The sequence below is a fragment of the Sinohyriopsis cumingii genome, chromosome 5 (genome assembly GCF_028554795.1).
Source record: "Sinohyriopsis cumingii isolate HCF-2022 chromosome 5, ASM2855479v2, whole genome shotgun sequence".
NCBI classification, from domain to species: domain Eukaryota; kingdom Metazoa; phylum Mollusca; class Bivalvia; order Unionida; family Unionidae; genus Sinohyriopsis; species Sinohyriopsis cumingii.
In genome coordinates, this window is record NC_142965.1 from 143,131,077 (window position 1) to 143,156,566 (window position 25,490).

Consider the following 25,490-nt stretch of genomic DNA (forward strand, 5'->3'; position numbering starts at 1 on the left):
GATAGTTCATTGTGACTACCAAGACCGAGCGAACAAGATGAATACTTTGAAAGAGGCATCGTTCCAGTTTGGGGATTGTAAAAAAGTTGTATCTTCCTCTAGTGTGACTAATATTGGATGGATAAGACCCATGCATTGCGACGGAAAATGTCCGGAAGGAAACTGCGATTGTCCATGTGGTTACCATTGTAATTGCGTAACGGAGTTTGCAGACGAGTGCGATTGTGAGCCTTGCGATGGATACGATGCTGTACCTTGTGACCTGAGCGATGCCGTAAAGCATCATGGGAACTTTAGTGCCCCTACCACTATCATGGAAAGTGATGCTGTGCGTGTCAAACCTGTGGGATGCGAAAGCGATGCTGCTCGTCCTCTTGGACATTTTACTGGGTTTCGTTTTAAAGGGGAATGTTCACCTTCACGTCTACCCCCCTACGGATGTCATCCAGCCCTGAGCAAACTCCTACCCATGTCACTCAACCCTCATCGAAACGAACCTGTGAAAGACGAATATTCGTTTCCTGTGCGTTTGTCGTAATACTGCGACTTTGAAAATCGTCTTCAATCGTTCAAAGGAAAATGGCCAAAGTATCTGGGAGGACCGACCCCTGAAGAATTAGCCAGAGCCGGATTTTTCTACTTGGGCGAAGGAGATAAAGTCAAGTGCTTCAGTTGCGGTGTGTCACTTCACCACTGGGAACCGCAAGATTCGGCCTACGTTGAACATGCTCGATGGTCACCGAATTGTAATTACTTACCCTTAGTGGGACCGAGACATTGAAGTAACTTACCATGTCGTTGACGAAGAAGAAACCAGATTGGTTAGGAGTCAAATGTTGGACATCACCGAGACCAATATTTAAACTTCATTTCAAAAACGATATTGAATCATTACCTAAAGAACTACAAGAGAAGATTTACAAGGAAGTTTGGCAGGGGTTTGCCAGAGTGAAATCTCAATGGGTCACTGTAGAACTTTTGTGTCGAGAAATTCATAAGAGGAAAGTGAAAAAAGTCAACCAGTGTGTTAGATTTCTTTGGGTCAAGGGTGCATTCCTCCTATTGTATCGCTTTAGACCGTTTACATCAAAAGAGTTCAGTGACATTCTTGGACGTTACCCTGAATGGCAGTGGTCAGAAACTACTCACTATGTGGATTACTTTTGTGAATTGTACGGACTGACCTATTCATGAATACTTTACAAGAGAACATTCGTGCTTTGCCTGTGGAGTTGAGAGAAAGGATTTACCGAGAGCTGGTTAAAATACAAGTGAAACGTAAAGAACAATTGCATCCGTTACGTCACCGGTGTTTGAACCACTGGTACCTGAAGGCTATACAAGGATTGATTCAATTGAAAGTGTTCCATCGGACAGACATTGATCAACGATCCTCTAGTTTTAGAAAGGATTGGTTTGGTATGGACGATTGTAGTTACATCATTGTAAACTTACTGCATCGAATTCCAGAGGAAGAGTTAACGAATTACCAACATCTTGAACACAATGTCAACTTAGTGAAAGAGGAAACTTCTGAACGAATTGTAATGTGTAGATTAGTGACTCAACGATTTAAATTCGACACTGAAGTGAAACCATGTTTGTGCAAAGAGTACATTTCTTGTGTCAGACCAAAGAGGATTTAGTATGACCTATTCATGGATACTTTGCTAGAGAACATTCGTGCCTTGCCTGTGGAATTGAGAGAATGCATTTACCGAGAGCTGGTCAAAATACAAGTCAAACGTAAAGAACAATTGCATCCGATACGTCACCAGATCTTTAACCACTGGTACCTGAATGGTATAAGAGAACTGATTCGTCAGAAATTCTTTCAATGGTCAGACATTGTTCAAAACTTTGAGGTCGCTAATGATCGACATGTTCATAATTATGGTTACTTCGAGATTCACCTACAGCAATACATTGAGGAAGACAAGGTAAAGGATTACCAACATTTGTTACGTGGAATCTACTTAGCGGAAGAGGAAACTTCTAAACGAACTCTGACGTTTCGGTTACAGTATGCAAGATTTAGATTCCCTACTGGAGAACGAAGATCTCTGGCTAGAAAGTACGTGTATTGCATCCAAAAAAAAGAGAATATAAAAGCAGGCTGCCATGCCACGGTTTATGTCACATGTCATCCAACAGATTCCGTGGAAGGAACTCAATGACCATATTCAAACCGTGGATCATTACCATCAATTATTACAAGAACTGTATTCATTCAATTTGGGACGACAATTGGTGTGTGTCTTAGTGACTTGTTTCTTGGGATTTCGTTTACCAGCCGATTCTTTGTGGACTCTTTACGATCAGTACTTACCACCTCCATGGCCTTAAATGGTCACGAAAAACTCCTTTTGCTCAAAGCCTTGCGTTTTCATCTGGATACTTCTCGACCTCAACAGGAAAAAAAGATTCGTCAACTTTTAGCTACCCAAGACGTGTATGACGATGTGTGTGTAGCTTGTGACTTACATCCCCATTGGACAGATGTCCGTGCCTGGAAAGAATGGGGTTTTGAGGCTTGGACCCAAGAAGTGGCCCAGTATGCACGAGAGTTGTTCAAGGAAAAAAGTTACTTTTCAACCCGTGTTAGTGACGGTGCCAGAAGAACCCGTCACCCAGGACAGGACTGTCGTCGACAGACCTGAAAGACCCTTTCGGGAGGACACGTGTGTGACCTTACCCCCTACTATAGAACTGGTTAGAACATTACCCAAAAGATGTGGTTGTTGTACAGACACTTGTGTTTATTCCACGTTCATCGTTATCATGTGCCTTTTATCCTTGTACTTAAGCCTTTGGCTTTTATGTATTTTTGTCTTTCGTATTCATGTTTGATAAAAAACATTCACTAAACGTGTTCTGAAAAAGTATATAAACTCTTGTCTTGTTTGTTTTTCGTGTCACAAGTGACATTTCTCACACCATGGCTACCTCTGCTGTCTCTGCTCCCTCTTCCTCTACTGTCAAAGTCATCGACGAACATTTAGATCGTGCCAGTTGGGAGGCTTTGTATCTTCGCCATCCCTTTAACATGCTCATTCCTGGACCTAGCGGTTCTGGCAAAACCGAATTCGTCAAACGTTTGATCGAACATAAACATCATTTGATAGATCGGCCCCCTCAAAGGATCGTGTGGTGTTACAAAGAGTGGCAATCGGCGTACACCCTCTTGCGAGACAGTCAAGGCGATTTCATCGTGTTTGTGGAAGGCATTCCTAAAGAAGATGACGGCATAGTCTCTGACTCCCGTCAAACCCATTTGGTCATTTTCGACGACATGTTAGGAGAAGACGAAGAAGAAATTAAATTGTGGTTTACGCGCAAAGGGCATCACCGTAATGCCAGTGTCGTTTACATCACCCAAAATTTGTTTCAACAAAGTAAAGCCCATCGCACCATCAGTCTCAATGCGCATTACGTGGTCTTGTTTAAAAGCCCTCGAGATAAATCGCAAGTGCAAGTCTTAGCCAAACAGTTAGGAACGCCTTGGCTAACTCAGGCGTACGACGATGCCACTCAAACGCCACACGCCTATTTACTCGTCGATTTGAAACCTACGACCCCCGAGGATTTGCGATTTCGTACCCACTTGTTTCACCACTGGTGCCAAGACGGAGGGCCTGTCCTGTACACGTCTCCGTCCTCGACTTCATTTCACTCCCCATGAAAAAAATCTATAAAAACCTCAGACCCTTTTTCGTCTGTCTCACAGTGTGAACATGACGTCCCTTCAGTCGCATCTTCCCGTCAAAATTGATTCGTGCCTTGTATGGCATCAGTCGAGAAAAAGACCCACAAACACGAGCTCGTGTCTTAGAAGCTAGTCTCAAAGAAGTCTTACGATGGTTCACGGTGACGGCACGTCAATTACTCCAAGGAATCATTCAGATTCCTCATCAAACCAAACGCTTTTTCGATCGAAACAAAGTCGCTTTGGTCCAACTGGCCGATCCCCGCATCGACACTCAAACCAAAAAACAAATCATTTTGAAACCTGGAGGGAGCGGTACTCTAGGAGGGGTCATCATTCGCTCACTCTTAAGATGGGATCCTAATGCCCCCAAAGTTATCCCCAAGACAAAAGTCCAACGAAGCCCCAAGAAGAAAAAGAAAAAGACCAGGTCCCCAAGAAGAATAACTTCTCCAGTGGCAGGACCCTCCTCTTACCAGACACCACCCCGGAAAAAGAAAAGAAGCCCCCAGAAAAAGAAACAGAGAAAAAGTCCTCAGAAAAAGAAAAGTCCACAGAAGAAAACTAGTCGCAAGAGAGGCACTTCGGCCAGGACGCAACCTTACACTCGCAAACCACGACCTGCCACAGCGGTGACTGCGTCTCCGGCAGCCTCACGTTTGTCCACTTCTCCGTTAATGACACCCAGAACTGAAGAGTACTTGGAGACGTTGATCACACCAAGAACTTCTCCGTTGATGACCCCCAAAAGAACTTCCCCAGTGGCAGGACCCTCCAATTTAGCGGCAGTGGCTGCTGCTCACAAAGTACCTTCTCCCAAAATCAAAGTCCATGAAAGATCGGGCATGTTACAAAGTTTACTGGATTTGTCCAAGCAAGAACTGGCTCGATTTAGTCCGTTACGTACCCCTGCACGACGTGTCATGCCTGTCCTCAAACTGATACGACGTAAAGACAATCAGTGGCGACGCGTTCCAGTATAAAAAAGGCCTGTGACCAAGTAGGGTATCAGTGTTTTTAGGTGCTCTTAAAGACTCAAAGATGTCACCCTCCAGAAAACCCCAAGGAAAGAAAAGGAAAGGACTGCCACCACGTTTAGCCAAACATGGGGACCTGTTATCTGTCCTGTCCAAAGCTTCTCCACCCCTACGAAAAAACTCATTCAAACGGCCTCCAAAGAGGTCATCGATACCGTGTGCGAATGCTGTTTGAACGTTTTGAAAGGCACGATCCCTTTGTCCAAACAGCAGAAACAATGCTTAGGCAAACATCGTCACGTTCTTCGCCAAATGGTTCGAAAGAAAATTCCCATTCGTCAAAAAAAGAAGATGTTGGTCCAACGTGGAGGCATTTTACCTCTCTTGTTAGGCCCCATACTGAAAGGAGTCTTGGGAACCATGTTGGGAGGACTGGTGGGAGCAAGATAAAAAGGCCCTCGGAAGTCCCAAGATCTCAGAATTGACCCCTGACAACCCCATGGAAGGACGAAAACTAGCTTTAGTGCCTTACAAACGATGGATGGAATACCATCGGTGGCAAGAACAACGCACCCCGCATTCACCTCCCAATCCCAATTTGAGCGAGATGTCCCAGTTACAACACGAATTGCAGTCCTTGATGGATCGCCAAGATTTGTCCGAAACAGAAAAATCGCAAAAGTACGGTCAACTCTTGCAACGATTGCAACTCTTTCACCAGAAAGCTTTAGACGAAACAGCTCTACCCACTTTGAAAGATTTTAAGACCTTGATGAAAAGTCCAGCACCATCACCAGTACCAGTACCGGTACCAGTGGTCAAGACAGAAAAAGGAAAAGAAGAAGAAGAAGAAGGGTTTCAAACTCCACCAGAAAAAGTACGCAAGTTAACAACACCACCTACCTCCAGAATTGGATGGATTAAAAAGATGATGGCCACCCCTTCTTCCTCACAAGAGAAAAAGAAAGTGAAGACAGAAGTGAAACAAGAACCGATATCCCCCGTTCAGACATCCTCCTCTTCAACACCTATTGCTGGCCGCACACGCAAAGCATTGCAATCCAAGAAAATACCCCAAGAGAAAAAGAGTAGCATCCTCCAAGAGTGGGTGACTTATTAACACACAAAAAATGGAAAAAGTCTTAGCCAACATTTACTACGATCCCTCCCATCCTGCAGGTTACGCAGGAGTTCAAAAATTGTATCGTGCTGCCAAAACGCGACTGAAAAGTCTCCGTTTACCTCAAGTGCAACGATGGTTACAAGAACAAGCTACCTACACTTTACACAAAGCTATTCGACGCAAGTTTGCCAGAAGTCGCACCCGAGTGGAAGGCATCGATCATCAATGGCAAGCCGATTTAGCCGATGTCTCTCATTTGGCCAGCTACAATCGTGGTTACAAATATTTGTTTTGTGTCATCGACGTCTTTTCCAAATTTGCCTGGGTCGTGCCTTGACTTCCAAATCCAGCAGCGAGTTAGTGCGAGCCCTGCAACGGGTGTTGAAACAAAGCGGTCGTCACCCTCTTCGATGGCAAACGGACAAAGGCACCGAATTTCTGAACCAAGCTTTCCAAAAAGAATTAAAGAAACGTGACATTCATTTTTTTACCACCGAGAATCCCGAAACCAAAGCCAGCATCGTGGAACGTTTTCAACGCACTTTGAAAGAACGCATGTGGAAATATTTTACGCATCACCACACTCTGAAGTACATCGACATCTTACCGCACCTGGTGCAAGCGTACAACCAATCTTACCATCGAAGCATCGGACGTGCCCCGCAAGACGTGACTCCCGACAACGAAGTGCTGGTGTTTGAGCACCTGTTTGGTACGTCCCCGACGAGGGCTGTCCCCAAGAAAAGTGGAGAGTTGACCGTAGGAGATTGGGTGCGCATTGGCAAAACCAAACGCACTTTCGACAAAGGTTACTTACCTAACTGGACGACCGAATTGTTTCGCGTCACTGGACGAGTGCATGGCCGTCATCCTGCCGTCTATAAATTGGAAGACATGAACGGAGAAGTACTCAAAGGAACGTTTTATTTGCCCGAGTTACAACGTGTCACCAAAAAAGAAGACGACGTGTACGACATCGAAAGCATTCTCGAACGCAGAACCCGTAAAGTGGGCAAACGACGTGTCAAAGAAGTCAAAGTACGTTGGAAAGGATATCCACCCAGTTTCGATTCTTGGATCGACGCTTCGCAAGTCATCGACTATAAAAAGAAGAAGTGACCATCATGCCCTTTCACACAGCAGACGCAGCTACGTCGACCAGTCCTTCTTCACCTAGTTCTTCTGTGCAAGATTTACAAAAACAACCCTTGTGGGTGTGGTGTGGAGAACGTGTGCCTAAAAGGCAAATCGTCTTTTTCTGCCAAATCTTCGTGGTGTATTGTGTCATCGGGGCAGCCATCGCCAATTTGAGTTTGCAACAAGGAGACAAACAATTGTGGACCATTTTATTGAGCAGTTGCATCAGTTACCTGCTTCCTAATCTCTCCCTGAAATTCTCCTCGAACGGGAACGTTGTGTCCAGTGCCAGTGTCAGTCACCACTCCAACAACCACAATCAGAACCCCATTTTAGACGGAGACACGCCTCTGACGTCCACTAACCCCTCGGACAGCCACAGAACTCTGGAATTATGAGTCACCAAAACCAATTTTACTTAACTTTACCCAGTGACAGTTCCATGGAGGTGTTTCCCAACAACACGTTGTGCTGTTACACGGCCAAATTACCTCAAGCCATCCCGTTAGATCACGAAGCCCATTGGGAAGTGGCTTTAGTAGAAATGATTCACCCAACACAAATCCAAACATCACTGAAACTCAGAACACTTTTTACGTCGAAATTTTGGACCCAGCACTGCAGCAAAAGATGACGGGCAGTCCTCAACATAACTCACATTCTGCAAAGGAGCTATTATCCCGCAGCAGTGACTCTTCTTCTTCTTCTCCTCCTCCTCCTCCTCTTTTCGTTTATCACTTTAAAATTAACCCAGGCCATTATTTTAGTGGTCAACATCTGGTGGAAGCCATCGCTGACAAATTCTATGCAACCTTTGACAAAGTTCTGACCAATGCAAAAAAACGTGTCACCATCGAGTACCACAAACAGTCTCACCGTCTACTCATCAGATTTGAAAGTGATGAAAAAAGTATACGTATTAAATTTTGCCCTGGATTGTATGACATTTTGGGTGGAGACCTCAAAATGGTCACGGATAAGGACACCAAAAAGATTAAAATGGCAGAGATTGACAACGACGGGCATTTTGCAAGGTATTTTCGTTACCCGGTAGAACTGAACCAAGGACTGAATTTGATCTTCGTGTACTCCGATGTGGTGGAGTACAACGTGGTGGGACACACCTCCGTACCGTTACTACGTGTCATTCCTTTCAAAGTAAATTCTGCCACGGCCACTGACGAGGAAGGTGGAAACACTTACCACATCCACCGCGAATTTGTCCATCCTCACTATTTGCCCGTCAGCAAGTCTTATTTGGACACGGTCAACATTGCTATAAAAGGAGATCTGGGACAAAATATTCCATTCACCAAAGGAAAAGTCACGGTGAAACTCCATTTTCGAAAACGGTTCTCTCACGACTCGTAAGTAAGTCATGTATCCAGTGTACCGAGGGGTTGCTCGACAGCGAGGACACGGTTTAGGAGACATGTTAAAATCGGCCTTTCGTTCGGTGGCTCCGGTGTTGAAACCGATGGTGACATGCGGATTGCACGCCTTGAAAGATGCGGCACTGACGCAAGGCAAAGAATTTCTCCAAAATGTCATCATCGACAAACAAAACCCTAAAGAAGCCTTCATGAGGGCAGGCAAAAATGTCTTGCTGCAAACGGACCTTTTGGGCCGACGAGACACACCTATAAATGCCCTGCACGCTACCGAGTCAAGCATTCAGCAAGGACAAGGCAGAAAGAGACGACGAAGAAAACACCCTTTCACCAGACTTCAAGCGAGAAAGGCCAAGAAAAGAAGAACCGTTCGAGACTTAGACGTTTTCGATTATTGAGAAAGAACAGAACAAAATGATGCACCGAGAATCTTGCGCTTGTTCCAAGACGGAACTGGATATGTTTGCCATGCCCCCCACGATGATGACGATGCAAGAATCCCAGTGGGTGGAATTTCACCCCGTCTCTTCATTGGCAGCCTCAGCTCCCATCGAGTTTGAAATCAAAGGACAGCCCGAAGATTACATCGATCTGAATTGCAGTTACCTGTATTTGAAAGTGAAAGTGAGCAAAACGGACGACACTAATCCTGGAGCCAATGATAGAGTAGCTCCTGTCAACAATTTCATGCATTCCTTGTTCAGCGAAGTGGACTTGTACTTGAATAACAAACTGGTCAGCAGCAGCATGGATACTTACCCATATCGTGCCTACTTGGAAAATCTCTTGACGTACGGAAAAGAAGCCAAGAACACTCATCTGGATGCTTGCGTGGTATGGAAACCTGACACGACGGGTGATAACACATTTAGCGATACAGCTCTGACAGAAGATGACAATCCTCACAATGTGGGATTTAACACACGTAGAACTAAAATTCTGCAAGGGCGAAGTTTAGAACTGATGGATCGTTTGCATTTGGACATGTGGTTACAAGAAAAGTATTTGCTGAACGGCGTGGAGATCCGCCTGAGACTGAATCGTAGCACTGCCGCTTTCCATTTGATGTCTCATGAGGCCACTTACAAAACCGTCATCCAAGAAGCCAGGCTCTACGTGCGTCGTGTGGAAGTGTTACCTAAAGTGGGAAACGACATCAGTCAAACGTTGAGCAGAACGACCGCCAAGTATCCGATACGACGTGTGGAAGTGAAAACCTTCACCATTCCCACTGGACAGCGATCAGTCTTCAATGGAATCCATAATGAAAATCCTTTTGAGTTTAAGCATTACAATATGTCCAAGATCGAAGTCAGTCGCGACGGCAAGACCTTGTGTACCCGACCTTTCGAGCCTAACTTTGGTGCCGCAAAGAATTATTTGAGATCGTACTTGTCCCTGTACGAAGCCACCGGACAGTTAGGAACCAACACCAGTCACGGTATTACGTACGAGGATTATGTAGGAGGCTATGCTTTGTGGGCTTTCGATTTCACTCCTGACCAAGGCAGCGATGAGGGACATTTCCACCCTATAAAATCTGGCCAGATTCGTGTGGAACTTCAGTTTTCGAGTGCTCTACCAGAGACGGTGAACGTCCTCCTGTATGCAGAATTCGATAATACGATAGAAATCAACAGTTTGAGAGAAGTCATTCTAGATTACTAGAAGCCACGGAGGACTGTTATCCCTCTTTACCTAGTGGAGAAACTTTGGACATGAAATGTGAGGAGACTGTGGAAGAAGTGATCATGATGAAGTCGAGATGGCCAGAACAAGAAGCCCATTTAGTCTCCTGTTTTGCCAAACACTTGGTTGACAAAATAACAGAACTGATCAAGAAAAATTGCTATAGATGTCAAGACGATCATCCCAGTCAAATTCAACACGATAAATGCCTGATGTTGAGTCAAGAAGAAAAATTGGACGAGTATCTGGACGAAGCTTGGAGCCTCATCTCGAACAAAGACGTGTTGCACCAGTGGTATAAAGACTTGCGTGAACATTCTTGTCCACCATTAACCACTCAAGAGATCCATCGTATCGAAGCTCTCCTGAATCAGAGTGAGGAAACAGAACGAATAACCGTTTATTCGTCAGACATTTTCAAGCAAAAAGTCAGAATCGAATTGACGACTTATTATTACCTGTGGAGAAGAAAATAACAACACAGATGGATACCTGGGAACTTTATTACCTTCTGAACCACAGTTCGTATACGGCTTCTTGGAATCCTGTCGTCTGTGCTAAAGATGAACTCCCTCATCGCAAACCTAAAGACCATCAAGCTTACGTGATCAACACGGACGACAGTCATCTCCCAGGAACCCACTGGGTAGCCGTCTACTTTCCTCAAGAAGGATGTGTGGAATATTTCGATTCGTACGGATTGCCCCCTTTGGAAGATGATATCATCGACTTTATGAGAAGAAATGCTCAGACCACCCGATTCAATAATGTGAAATTACAAGGCACAGATTCCTTGGTGTGTGGACAGTACTGTGTGTATTTTCTGCATCATCGCAGCCTGGGCTATTCCTTAGAACATTTAGTGACTCATTTCGATCCTCGTTCTTCTGCTAGAAACGATGTGAACGTAGATCGATGGTTTTGTGACCATTATGCTTATCTTTTGTCTCAAGCTAGGAAACGTAGTGTCCATCAATGGCCTAATGATTTCCAACAGTGGAAATCACAATTTCATTCACAACGTTGTCAGCCCTGTTTAAAGTAGTTTGTATTTGAAGAAAAAATGTTTGTGATTTGAAAAATTGTTTGATGTTATAGTGTTGGATTATTGTTAAAAATGTTAGAGTTGTTGTTTAGTGTTAAGTGATTTTTGAATAAAAAATGTTGTGTTTTGAAAAAAAATGCCTTTGTCTTTTGTTTAGCTATAAGAATGTTGAATTGATGCTCTTTGATTTCTTACTATCCCTCTCATGACACTCACTGAACGTTGCGGCTCGAAAACCGTGTGGGGATGTTTTCCTTCAAGTCCGCGCTTTGACTTTAAGAACCGGGGTTGTTTCCAGTCTAACCATCCATTGTCGACTCATCCTCCTAAGAAGATGTGTTCCAAACTAGCTAAGCTCAACGAAGCCTACGTGAATTTGCATAGGGTCAGACACAGTCTGATACCGAAGCCAGAAGAAATAGAGAATGTGAGAATGTTAAAAATCACTGAAGACCTGATAGAAGAGCTCTTCAGAGAAGAAATGAACAGGGAAAAAGAAGAATGGACAGAGAAGTACAGACTTCAGAGACAGCAGCAACAGCAGCAACAGCAGCAACAACAAACTGAAGATAACAGAGGCTTTGTCGATTGCCGTATCGACACTAAAGAGTTCTTCTTCTCTTTCCGAAGAAGCAGACCTATCGCCAGAAAGTCTATCCTCAGAGGACATCGGATTCTTAGAAACTAAAAGAGAATGCCATAGCAAACAAAAAAACAGCCCTTTTCAGGGCTACCCAATACTCTAGAAAAGAAATAACGATCAATTTGCCAATGTGTGTAGGTAGAGTAGTGTGAAAATAAACACTAACTCTTTATTAATAGTGGAAGTGTATGTGTTTGTGTGTTTGTGTTAGTAAGTGGTTAAGTAAGTTGGTATGGGTAGTAGATTAAAATGATGTTTGTTTTGGTGTTGGAGGTGTATATTTGGGGTTAAATTGGATTGCTTTGCGTATGTGGATAGTCTATTGAAGTGATTTATAAAAAATTTTATAATAGTGATAGGTAGCATAAAAAGTGAGTGAGTGTTTCTTTTAGGTCCGCGCGTTGTTGTTGTTTTTTTTTGGTCATGATCTAGGTAAGATGAATTTTATGTTTTTAGGGGGATGTTTTCCATCACGTCCGCGCTTTCAGTATAAATTGAAACTCGCTGGGCCGTCCAGCTACCCTTGTTGATTGATCAACACAAGAATGAATAGCAGAATAGTGAAACTGTTAGAACTCCAGATGCACCTGGAATATGCCAGGCGCATAGTAAACGAACTATCAGCGGAGGCTATCATAGAAGAAGCAAGAATGAAGAAAGAAGAGGAGGAGAGAAGAGAGAGGGAAGAAGAGGAAAAGAAAAGAGAAGAGAGGATGTCGTTCAATATTCCCGAGACAGAGGATTGGGGTGTTGAAGCGAATCATCCTCCCTCTGCGCTCCCCAGAAGAAAGGTGAAAGAAGACTGGGGAAGAAGATGCGTGTGTGGCGCCAGGCCAGGAAGGTGCAACCATTAGATAGGTGCATCAGGAGTTAAAAAAAAAAAACCAACAGCCCTTTTCAGGGCTACCCAATACTCTAGAAAAGAAATAACTATCGATTTGCCAATGTGTGTAGGTAGAGTAGTGTGAATATAAACACTAACTCTTTATGAATAGTGGAAGTGTGTGTTTGTGTGTTTGTGTTTGTAAATGCTGAAGTAAGTTTGTGTGAATAGTAGATTAAGGGTTTATTTATTGATTCTTAGTGTATGTAGAGAGTATAGTTAGGGTTATATTATATGAAATGAGAAAGTAGGGAAATGTTTTCCTTCACGTCCGCGCGTTGTTGGGTCATGATCTAGGTAAGATCCATTTTATGTTTTAGGGGGATGTTTTCCTTCACGTACGCGCTTTCACTATAAGAACCCACAGTGTTCGTCGTTCAAACCATTCTGCAAAGAATAAAAAGAAGATGGCGTCAAACCAAATGGACAAAATACAAACCTTGCAAGACGTTTTAGACAACTTAGGAATAATGGAACAGATGCTAATAAGACTGGTTGAAGACCATTATTCCTATAGTCCCCATCGTGTAAAGATGGAAATTAATAACTTAAGAAAAGCAAAGGACAAGATTAGTTGCGTTATGAAAGAGATAAAGGAGGAGAAGGAGGATGAAGAGGAAAGAATAAGAATACGCAAATGGAACGAAAAAATTGAAAAAGAAGAAGAAAATGAAAAGAGGAAGAAAGAAGAGGAGGAAGAGAAGAAGAAAGAAGAGGAGGAGAAGAAAAAAAAGAAAGGGAAGAAGAGTGTAGGAGATAAAATAAGAACTTGGTGGAGAAAAAGAAGAAATTAGAAGAAGAAGAAGAAAACCCAAAGGCCCTTTTCAGGGCCCCCATATTTCTCGAAAAGAGATAGTCTTTCCATTGCCTACCCCTTTTTTAAAATTTAAAAAAAAAAAATCCCATGTTAAATTCCCCTTGTACGTATATTGACCCACGATTTATTCCCATGTTAAATTCCCCTTGTACGTATAGTATCCCACGATTTATTCCCATGTTAATTCCCCTTGTACGTATATGTTCCCACGATTTTTCGCCATGTTAAATTTCCATTGTACGTATATGTTCCCAAGGGGGTTTGTAATGCTAATTTCCATTGTACATAATGTATCCCCCTTCACTACTTCTATTGTCTATAATTCCTATAATTTAAGCCTATATATTAATTCAAAATAATATTCTGTGTTGTCTGTAATTCGTATCATTTATACTTATACATTCGTTCAAAAGGTTAATACGTGTTGTCTGTAATTCGTATCGATTATACATATACATTCATTCAAAAGGATATTCCGTGTTGTCTGTAATTCGTATCGTTTACACCTTATCAGATATATGAATCACTTATATGTACGAAGTTGCAAACATTTTTCAAAATCCTTCATTTATTTCTTGCTTGTGGGACACTGAAATACGATCTGTCCTAGAAAACTACGAGGAATATATATTAACTAGTGACCTAAAAGGCCAAGTGTTCCCATGTAGTCTTTGTGAACAATTAAATCATCAGAATTCTGATTCGAATATATTTAGTCACCAGTAACTGAAGAAAGAAAGTGTATCACCTCTCGGAGAAAATTACTATAGGCCATATGGATAATCATTATCCTATACTTTCTTGCTATACTAGACATACTGCTAATTAGACACCATTAGCATACTGCTGATTAGACACCATTAGCATACTGCTCCTGATACACAATTAAACATACTGCTTATGCGCCACCATTAACCATACCGCTCATTAAACACCATCAAGCAAATTACGCATGAGACACAATTAAGTAAACTGCTCATGAGGCACGATTAAGCAAAATGCTCATGAGACATCATTAAACATACCACTCATTAGACACCGGTATGCAAAATGCTCATGAAACACAATTAAGTACACTGCTTGTGAGGCATTATTTAGCATATTGATCATGAGACACCTTTAACCATACCGCTCATTAGACACCATGAAGCATAATGCTCGAAACACAATGAAGCATACTGATCATTAGGCACCATTAAACATACTGACCATTAGGCACGATTAAACATACAGATCATTAGGCACCATTAAACATACTGATCATTAGTCACCATTAAACATACTGATCATTAGTCACCATTAAACATACTGATCATTAGGCACCATTAAACATACTGATCATTAGGCACCATTAAATATACTGATCATTAGGCACAATTAAACATACTGCTCATTAGGCTCCATTAAACATACTGATCATTAGGCACCATTAAATATACTGACATTAGAGACCTTTAAGGATACTGCTGATTTGACATCACTCAGCATACAGTTCATGAGGCACCGTGAAGCCCTATTATTTATGAGGGATATAATAGCCGATAGGTGGTATTTCAATATGTAATAATGATGCTGATATGATGATAAATGCGTCTCATTCTTTATTTATTCATGCTTTACAGTGTATATATTTTGTTGATATTATCACATCTAAAGTATATGTTATTTATAATATATGGGCGGACCCTATTGATTATCGATAACATTTCATTTTTCAGACCTGGACGAATGCAAGTTGTCTCGGTGTTCTGCTGGCCACGAATGTATCAATACTATTGGCAGTTATATATGTAACTGTACAAACGAACAAGGCTGTAATAATACAAGTTTGTATAATTTACATTGCTTGTTATAAAACAAAAACCAAATACAGTGTTACAGAACTGCTCTGTGGTTACTTCTAGTGACTGATCTTCAAACGTATGGATAGCCTCAGTAAATGGTGATTAGTACAATCTGACCAGACCAATCACTCTTGGCTTCTCAATAATGCCGGACAATAACGTCAACTCTTTGCCTCTCAGTTATGTCTGACCAGAAAGACCAGTCTTAGACTGTCAATATTCAAAACCGTTGATTCGGTCAGTGTAACCAAATGTTTTAAGCTCTTGGACGTTGCACATGGCAAATTCCACAGTATATCTCCAGATTTATATTATGGATAATACCGATATTGACCAGTGTTACAATAATTTAATTACAAAATAAATGTTGTGTTGATAATAAAAATCATTAGGCATGATTCAAACTTGACAGACACCTTCGTTCTGAAGGTGAGTACATATGATTGGAATCGTAATAACTTTATATTTTATGAACAAATTCTGTCAGTTTAGTACAATCTCTATAACGTAAACTAACTTAGCCTTTCATTAAAATTCCTCTTAAGTTCTGATGCACTCTCACTGATTTATATTGGAAAAAGAGCAAATGGTTCTCAACAGACCTTTCTATAAATATCCTGTGAAATGTAGAACCTCTTCATTAAAAATCAGTGCAATTTCATTCTCAAGTCTGACACTGCTTACTCATCTTAAATTGAGGCATGTACACACACACACACACACACACACACACACATATATATATATATATATATATATATATATATATATATATATATATATATATATATATATATATATATATATATATATGTATGTATCTATCTATCTATATATGTGTGTCTATGTGTGTGTATGTGTTTTGTGAAATACTTTTGATATGCGCCAATATATCAGAAACAAAAATTCCAGATTGATCAACGTCAACGTCTAAATCAACGTATAAACGTATAGCCATTTTGTCCAAACAGCCAACCCCATTTACCTATATTATTTGAACTGATTTGCAGTTAATTGACTTATGGGCAATGAAGATTGTACTGTATGTTGAGGATTGCAAATACAAGTCTACCTACCATCTACGTCTATGAGATTTATGTCGTGTTAATTATCTTAACGTATATGTTTTATATTTTGAAACAAATCAGTAATAACGTACATTAATATAATAAGATGTAAAATCATTCGACAAACTCGATATGTTATAGCATACATTCTGACAATATTAAACAAATTATCGCTTTTTCTTTCCAGGTGAAAAAGACGACAGCGGGCTTTCAGCTGAATTAATAACAGTAATAGTATTAAGTAGCTTGACTGTTTTGACAGTTTCTGGTGTTTTGGTTACTTGGCTAGTAAGACATCATGCCTTTAAGAGGAAGCCTGTCAAAATAACACCTCTCCAGACAGATAAAGCAATTCGGCCGCAACATGTTTTAGATACAGACGGGACATTAAAAGAGAACACTGCTGCATATATCGGTCTACCCCCAATGAATCATGCAATAGCTAAAGGTGAATGATTCACATGGAACGTAGAATCATACACATAATGAATATAGCCAATCCAAAGTGTTTTCAAATTCATAACGACATGCAGTAAGCAAACTAATGGGACAATATGATAACATAATACGTGAATGAATCTCAAATGACCCTGAAAAACATCAACCAGAAATCTTTGACACTATCAACATTATTGTTGTATCATTCCTCCAACTGTAAACCTTTTTATTGACTGATTTCTATACTCATTTTCACAGCGTCATAAGCTCACTACAAAATATTCTAGGGAAAACAATGGAATAATTGTTCAGTTAGTCTCAGTCAACACGACTGCTTTATTTACTGTCTGAGTCTACACGACTGCTTTAATGACTGTCTCAGTCTATATGAATGCTTTAATTATGGTCACAGTCTATATGATTGATTTAATGACTATCACAGTCTATGAGATTGCTTTAATAACTGTCTCAGTCTGCATTATTTCTTTAATTACTGTCTCAGTCAATGTAAATGCTTTAATGACTATCTCAATCTACATGATTACTTTAATGACTATCTCAATCTATATGATTACTTTAATGACTATCTCAATCTACACGATTACTTTAATTAGTCACAGTCTATATGATTACTTTAATGACTATCTCAATCTACACGATTACTTTAATTAGTCACAGTCTATATGATTACTTTAATGACTATCTCAATCTACATGATTACTTTAATTAGTCACAGTCTATATGTTTACTTTAATGTCTGTCTCGATCTATATGATTACTTTAATGACTGTCTCAATCTATAGGATTGCTTTAATGACTGTCTCAATCTATATGATTGCTTTAATGACTTTCATAGTTTGCATTATTGCTTTAATGACTGTATCATTCTACTTGATTACTTTAATAACTGTCTCATTCTACTTGATTGCTTTAATTACTGTGTCAGTCTTTATAATTGCTTTAATGAGTGTCTCATTCTACTTGATTGCTTTAATTACTGTCTCAGTCTATATAATTGCTTTAATGACTGTCTCATTCTACTTGATTGCTTTAGTTACTTTCTCAGTCTATATAATTGCTTTAATGACTGTCTCATTCTACTTGATTGCTTTAATTACTGTCTCAGTCTATATAATTGCTTTAAAGACTGTCTCATTCTACTTGATTACTTTAATTACTGTCTCAGTCCATATAATTGCTTTAATGACTGAACATTTAATTCGAGCCTCAACAAAATAAGATGCTATAAAGGAAAAATGTAACATTCAAATATTTACTTATTACATGGCAAATAAATTTGGTAAAAACAGTGTCAAAGTCATGCGTTAATTTTATTCATGAAATTGGGGTAGTTAAATAAAGAACATTTTCCTGACAATCGTGTTTATTTTTCTCATGACGCTTTGAGATATACTGTAACCTACTTATGAAGATTACTGTGTGATGTGTGATGTGTTACAGCCCTATGGTCATAAACTAAGTAACAGAAACAAGATAAGCCATCAAAGTTTTGTAAAGCGTAAAAAAGAATTCAATTATTCAAGATATAAATGAAAATGTGTGTGAAACTTACAGTATTATGAAGTAAATCAAAAAATAATCTTGATATAGTTCTATGAAATCAACTGAATGAAAAGTCCCGTATTCATTTCAAAAACGGAAATGTACTAGTCAGTCAAGAATCGTGACGTGTCAAAATGGCGTTGTCAAGAAATCATTCGAATAATTCACAACCGTTTCAGAATAAGGTTATAGCTTTTTTTTAAAAATCACCTTATATTTCCAACCAACAGAACAAACACATGGTTTTCCTCTCAAATACTATTAAAGTATACCTTAAAACACGTATGCAGACTTGATATTACAACACGTATGCAGACTTTATATTACAACACGTATGCAGACTTGATATTACAACATGAACACAAGAAATATGAATGACTCTGTAAAATGACTCTATATGATTGCTCGGTTTTCTCATTATATTCACCTTATATTACAACTATATTGCACAACATATGAGAGATCATGCCGCTCGTTAACTGATGATATATTCATTATATCAAATAAATTAGATCTTACACTTAATCACGTGTAAATTTATTGTCAATTGTATTATGTTGTTCTAATTGCGAATTGATCACGTACGGACGTCTGAAAATCTTACTTATCAAAATTTAATCAAGTACATGATCCAACAGCTGCATGCAGTCTCTGACACATTACCATTAGGTAACCGTGGTCTACATTTTGCGGTGAATAGATCCCGGGGTTAAGTTATCTACAAGCGAAAATGGTTCGAGTCTGCACAGTAATTTAGCAGACAAAATATGTAATAATTCTTAGTCATGTGTACTCACATGAAGCATTTTTTAGTTACATGTATTTAGATGCAGCGGTTTTAAGTAATGTAATTTTGCATTAATACACACACACAAACACACTCGTTATAAGTTAAATGTATTTAGAATTACAAGAATTTACACAAAAGGTAATGTTGTCCATTGTGTAGAAACTCGAGTCTGTGTTTATAATTTGTTGTAGTAACGGATGTCATTAAACATCATACTCTAAGATCTGTGTAGGATTGTAGTTTAGTCCTCGAGATGCACACAAAGTATGTGATAGGATTGTGGTATAGTCCTCGAGATGCATACAAAGTATATGATAGGATTGTAGTATAGTCCTCGAGATGCATACAAAGTATGTGATAGGACTGTAGTATAGTCCTCGAGATGCATACAAAGTATATGATAGGATTATAGTATAGTCCTCGAGATGCATACAAAGTATGTGATAGGATTGTGGTATAGTCCTCGAGATGCATACAAAGTATATGATAGGATTGTAGTATAGTCCTCGAGATGCATACAAAGTATGTGATAGGATTGTAGTATAGTCCTCGAGATGCATACAAAGTATGTGATAGGATTGTGGTATAGTCCTCGAGATGCATACAAAGTATATGATAGGATTGTAGTATAGTCCTCGAGATGCATACAAAGTATGTGATAGGATGTGATAGGATTGTGGTATAGTCCTCGAGATGCATACAAAGTATATGATAGGATTGTAGTATAGTCCTCGAGATGCATACAAAGTATGTGATAGGATGTGATAGGATTGTGGTATAGTCCTCGAGATGCATACAAAGTATATGATAGGATTGTAGTATAGTCTTCGAGATGCATACAAAGTATGTGATAGGATTGTAGTATAGTCTTCGAGATGCATACAAAGTATATGATAGGATTGTATTATAGTCTTCGAGATGCATGCAAAGTATATGATAGGATTGTAGTATAGTCTTCGAGATGCATACAAAGTATGTGATAGGATTGTAGTATGGTCCTCGAGATGCATATAAAGTATATGATAGGATTGTAGTATAGTCCTCGAGATACATACAAAGTATATGATAGGATTGTAGCATAGTCCTCGAGATGCATACAAAGTATATAAAATATTTCACTATATGGGATATTTCAACATATTAAGGAAATACATATGGTAGGCTACTGGAAATGCCTAAAACCGAACTCAAAAGAGCACAAACAGCGACCTGGTGTTTTCCATTTTGATATTTAATTGTGTCCACGAGTCATGGAAAATATCGGCGACAAAACATTTATGACATTTTGCTAAGAGTTGAACGTACAGTATTAAATGCCTGTAACACTCTATGACAAATGGTACACTTTAAAAAAGATAAACCTCCTGATTAATACAGTAATAAAAAAAATTATGTAGCAATTTTGTCCGGCATCACAAATGCATTTGAAAACAATGGATATGTAACGCGTTGATATAGCGTTGATTTCAAAACGGAATTATGTGAAAATCTAAAATTAGATACTGCGTTTTCTACCAGGGCAATACTACATGCTTGCCATGGCTACTGTTTTTGAATTTAGAAACAAACAAAGCAAAGAATGAAAATATTTTTAAACTCACAATCATTAAAATAGTTTATTTAACGATCTTACGCTCTGATGAATGGCAGATACACTACCCCGTTATGTTTCTAACAACCTCACCCTACCAGTATCAATTCGTGCATGAACTGTGTTAACACAACTCAAAATATCCTCATTTTTTTATATTTACAAGGGAAAAAAATATTACCCATCGAATTATCGTCCACCATCCCTTCTATTTTTGCTTAGGAAAAATATGAAAGGGTTATACTTAATCTGTCTATATCTTTTAAACAAAATTCTTATTGTTAAGTTATAGTCATAGTTTATATTGAACAAATCAGCTGTACACCAAATGATTAACATTTATTATATTGAAACACAGAATTGTATGGGTATGCTTTGTTACATATATAACGTTTTTGAACCTGTTGGGCACATAAGATTGTAATGCAGACTTATAGTGAATATGGAACAATCGGAACAATTCTAAACTTGTTTTATAATATTTATCATTAAGGAGGCAAATGGTTCTTTTAAATTTCAATGCATGAAAAAATTAGAGTATGCAACCACCAAGGTTTCATGTTTTTTATTATTAATATTAATAATATTGCAGAATGTTTGTCCGACAATATTTGCTTCACACCAGATACCATTATTATTGATCATTCGATGATCCAATACTCATACAGATTATATAGATGGACTAAACAATGGCGTCTGTCTTGAAATCCATCACACTCAGAAGCGATATTAGTCATAAATGCTTCACCTCTTTAAATGTCTTATCTCAATTTATTTTTGATTATTTATCTAACTAGTTATTTTTATAAATAAATATAAACACATTGGGTGTTAACAATTGGTTAAACCACATTGGAACAAAAATTTAAAATCTTACTAGGAAAGCATCAAAGATGATTGGACAAACGACACAGCTCAATTTAAATATGAGGAGAGGTACATTAAGCAATAATTAACGAGACCAGTTTTGGAGTACACTGATGTAATCTTGCATGGTGTGGAAAAGACTAGTTTTAGGTACACCGATATAATTTTGCATGGTGTGGAAAAGACTAGTTTTAGGGTACACCGCTGTAATTTTGCATGGTGTGGAAACGACTAGTTTTAGGGTACACCGGAAATAATCTTTCATGGTGTGGAAAAAACTAGATTTAGGGTACACCGATGTAATCTTGCATGGTGTGAAAAAGACAGGTTTTAGGGTACACCCATATACTCTTCCACGGTTTGGAAAAGACGACTGAAACATACTAGAAAAATATGCCCATGGAAGCAGCAAACAGTGATGTGCTAGGCAAATACCAAGAGACCAATAAGAACCACACACGTAATTATACAAAGACACTAATAAATAAATTAACTGGATTGGTGTGTGTGTGTGTGTGAGTGTGTGTGTCATATTACCTGTCTTTGTACGTCATTGTGTATCTGTCCATGTCTTTCTTTGTCTTTGTGTGTTTTGTACGCCTTCTTGAATTTTGGCAGTTCTTTGTATGTCTTTGTAGTTTTTTTTTAAATGCCTTTGCAGTGTTTAGTAGAATCAAACCCTGATAGGTTCGTAAACGCAACAGCTACATCATTGTCGAGTTGTGTTTGGACTCTAAGCATGAGAGGGGTCTCTGTCCACCAATGGAAACGTTTGGTCCGATAAAAGTAACTTACTTTGCTCCACATAGAACACTAGGTCCAGAGTTCGTGGATCTACGAAAACATTTTGGAACCGGAGTTAGATTTGTGACACGCATTTTCATGCGACTTATCACATAATTGTGCCTGGTTATGTTATACTTTATGTTCAACATGACATTAAAAATAGAAATTCTCTGTAGTTAACTTCTCATCGCATGCAAAACCCGGTCAGGAAAAGAACGGGAACATGTTTCCTAACTCGATTATTTACATTGTCCCATCTGATTCCTGGAAAACTCAACAGTTGTTTACTCTGATCATGCAGAAGTTAACATTAGATAGTTTGTATGCGACTGCGCCGTCTGCAGACGATCAATCGTGCTATCACGTACTCAACGATTTTACGGAAGCCCTTCATTCGGCAATGACGGCTTTATTATCAGCCTTTGGTTTCATTCCAAAATCGATTAGGCTACTGCCCTCAATTCTGCTTTTGAAATACAATGATACGCACTTGTGCATAATGAAATTCGGGACACCTGCATCAGGTTCATGACATTTCTTGGCATTGACGCGCATGATCTTGCAAACTTTCATTGGACTTGGTGTGACACCGACCAGTCGAGGCATGTGTTTAAGATCATGTTTGCGGAGGTCAGAGGCAACTAGTATAGTTCCACACTATTGACTTCAGTGGAAGCTTTGTCACATGAAGAAAGAATCGTTCGGGTCCGAACGCGGAAATTGAACAACTTAAATAAATATGTTCATGACGAAATCCGCTAGCGATGCCACAATATAGGATGGACGCCGCAAAGCTTCGCGCGATCAACTAGGAACTTCTGTACAAATGCATATGTGCAATCAAGCTTGTCGAGATATCTCACAGTCACAATATACTGCACGGCAACACGACAGAACGTCTTTAAACAAACATAATGGATTGTATCCCAAACTGTGGAAACAGCGGCATCAACAAAGAGAGTCGCTTGTCCCACTGCAGCGATGATGAGAACAGAATAATGTCCTTGTCTGATCAGGTGTGCTCCATTACAATGATCAGAAATGAAAAACATTAATGCGAACTGCAAACGACACTTGATATTTTGCACAAAAAACTGCCGTGTACATATCATTGCTGAAACTCAAATTTAAAATAATAAATATTAAAATGCACTGCGGCTAATCTATAACGATCCTATAAACTTTGCGGCTAAGGTATCCAACTCGGATTCGTTTTCCTACTGGGGACCGGGAAGGTACATGTTTGACCTGCGCGGACCCGACATTTAAATATAATTACATATGTATGTTGATATGTCATACCCGTGCATGTTACTAACGAGAAACAACCGTTTACGCAATATACTATGGAATTGTCTTGGCGATGTTGTCGTGGATCTTTTACAGACAATACAAAGGCACTCGCGTATTTGTTTTCGCGCTCTGATCGGCCCGCTGAGCAGGTTAAAATTCGAGACGTTGATAACATGACTAATATTGCTGCGGATCGTTTGAAAAATATGTGATTGCTAAGTGATTAATTCGATAATATATCAAGTGCAGCTCGAGCAACATCAAATGCGGAAAAATTAATGTGCCGGTCAGTAAACGTTTCAATGAAGCTGTTTGACAACGTCTAATCGATTCAATGATTGCAAGTGCGACAGTAGGAATCGGCTTACAGTTGTGGACTAAATCTAAACGTTAGTGGTGATTAGGTATTAGACGAAACAGAAAAAAGATAGGTGAAATCAGTCGCTAAATTCAAACGCCTCATCCCTTCCATGGCGGTTACAGTTGCATAGCTGTAATAACCTCTGTTAGGATGCTGTTGTTGTAGGGCGCAGGTGGCTCAATGAGGGTTATTGACGAGCCTGCAGAGAGCACGTATTTGTTGTGGTTACTCTAATTACATCGCGCGATTGTAACTCATATCACCAAATTAAGGTGTGCCTTTCACTAAACCTCCTCAGAAAAATTAAGGTCAGAATAAAAAAATGATTGTACGGTCACACTAAAGCTTTCACTTGCACATATTAAGTGTAAATGAGTCCAAATGGTTGATCCAAGCAAACATGAACTCAATGCATCCTAGAAGCCCTCATTTCGGTGACATTAAAGTTATCCAAGTCTGAATGAACACAAATGCAAAGGACTGGTTGAGTTTTTTCCATTTATCGCAACCAGTATAGACTTGGTAGCTGCTGAGGCTCCAGTAGATGCAAAAGTGGTTGCATTAGTGGCCGTTGGCCCTGTCTTTTGGATGGCTCTGAAGATGTTTCATTGAAGTATATAGTCTCGTAGACAAACAAGGAAAGGAACATATCGTTGATCATCAAATCGGAGTCAAAGTTTCCCAGGCGTTAGTAGTCATTGCATGCGGTCTCACCGTTTCAACATTCATTCGTCAATTGTATTTACTTACGATGATAAAATCAGTCATGCATCCATTCATCGATTGCCTCGGCGAAGCCCAGCATGAGGGAAACTGGGATATTTAACCTGGATGGATAAACAACCCTGGGACTCATTGCGTATTTGATTGAGTTTAACAGCCGGGTTGTCAAAACCGGGCGAGCCTGCGATTTTCGAAGCCAAAACTGGAACACTTTTTAAAAAAACTTACAAAAATGTCTAACTTATACAAAGAAATGTTAAAATGAAACTACTAGGATCCTTCACGATGAAGCTATCCGAAAGCAACAAAATATGTTGCTTTTATCAATGCCCACGTCGACACCAATCCGGTAGCGAAAGTTAAAATGTCTGGAAATGAAATGAGCGGAAACCTTATTATACCCCGAGACCGACTTTAACATATTCAAGAGCCTTTTGGTGATATTGATGTATAAAACAATATGTAAATATGAAAGTCGGTGGTAGCAAGGTTGTGGCTGGTAACACCATATTACCAAAAAGCTGTAAAGGTACATGAGCCGCCAAAACCGTAATGAGTGCATTTGATCTGTCTATTACTTGTAGATATTAATGAGTTTTACCTTCAGACCAGTTGCTGAAAGATCCAAATATTATTACTGTATAGAGTACAAATCTGACATGGGGATTTCTCGGTACTCGATTAGTAAAGTAATACAAATGTTATCATTAGAATGTCCTAATGCTTTTGAAGGCAATATTAATTTTAAATGAATTT

The 25,490-nt window shown here is 39.5% G+C and overlaps 1 protein-coding gene across 1 annotated transcript in view; it reads left to right on the forward strand.

Annotated features, from left to right (window-relative positions):
* Nucleotides 1-16,778, forward strand: part of LOC149800383 (furin-like) — a 94,580-nt gene extending 77,802 nt beyond the window's left edge. Inside the window, exons 22-23 of the mRNA XM_089958409.1 lie at nucleotides 15,130-15,237; nucleotides 16,510-16,778. Coding sequence (XP_089814535.1) covers nucleotides 15,130-15,237; nucleotides 16,510-16,778 — 377 coding nt within the window. The remainder of the gene's footprint in view (nucleotides 1-15,129; nucleotides 15,238-16,509) is intronic.
* Nucleotides 16,779-25,490: the final 8,712 nt, after the last annotated feature.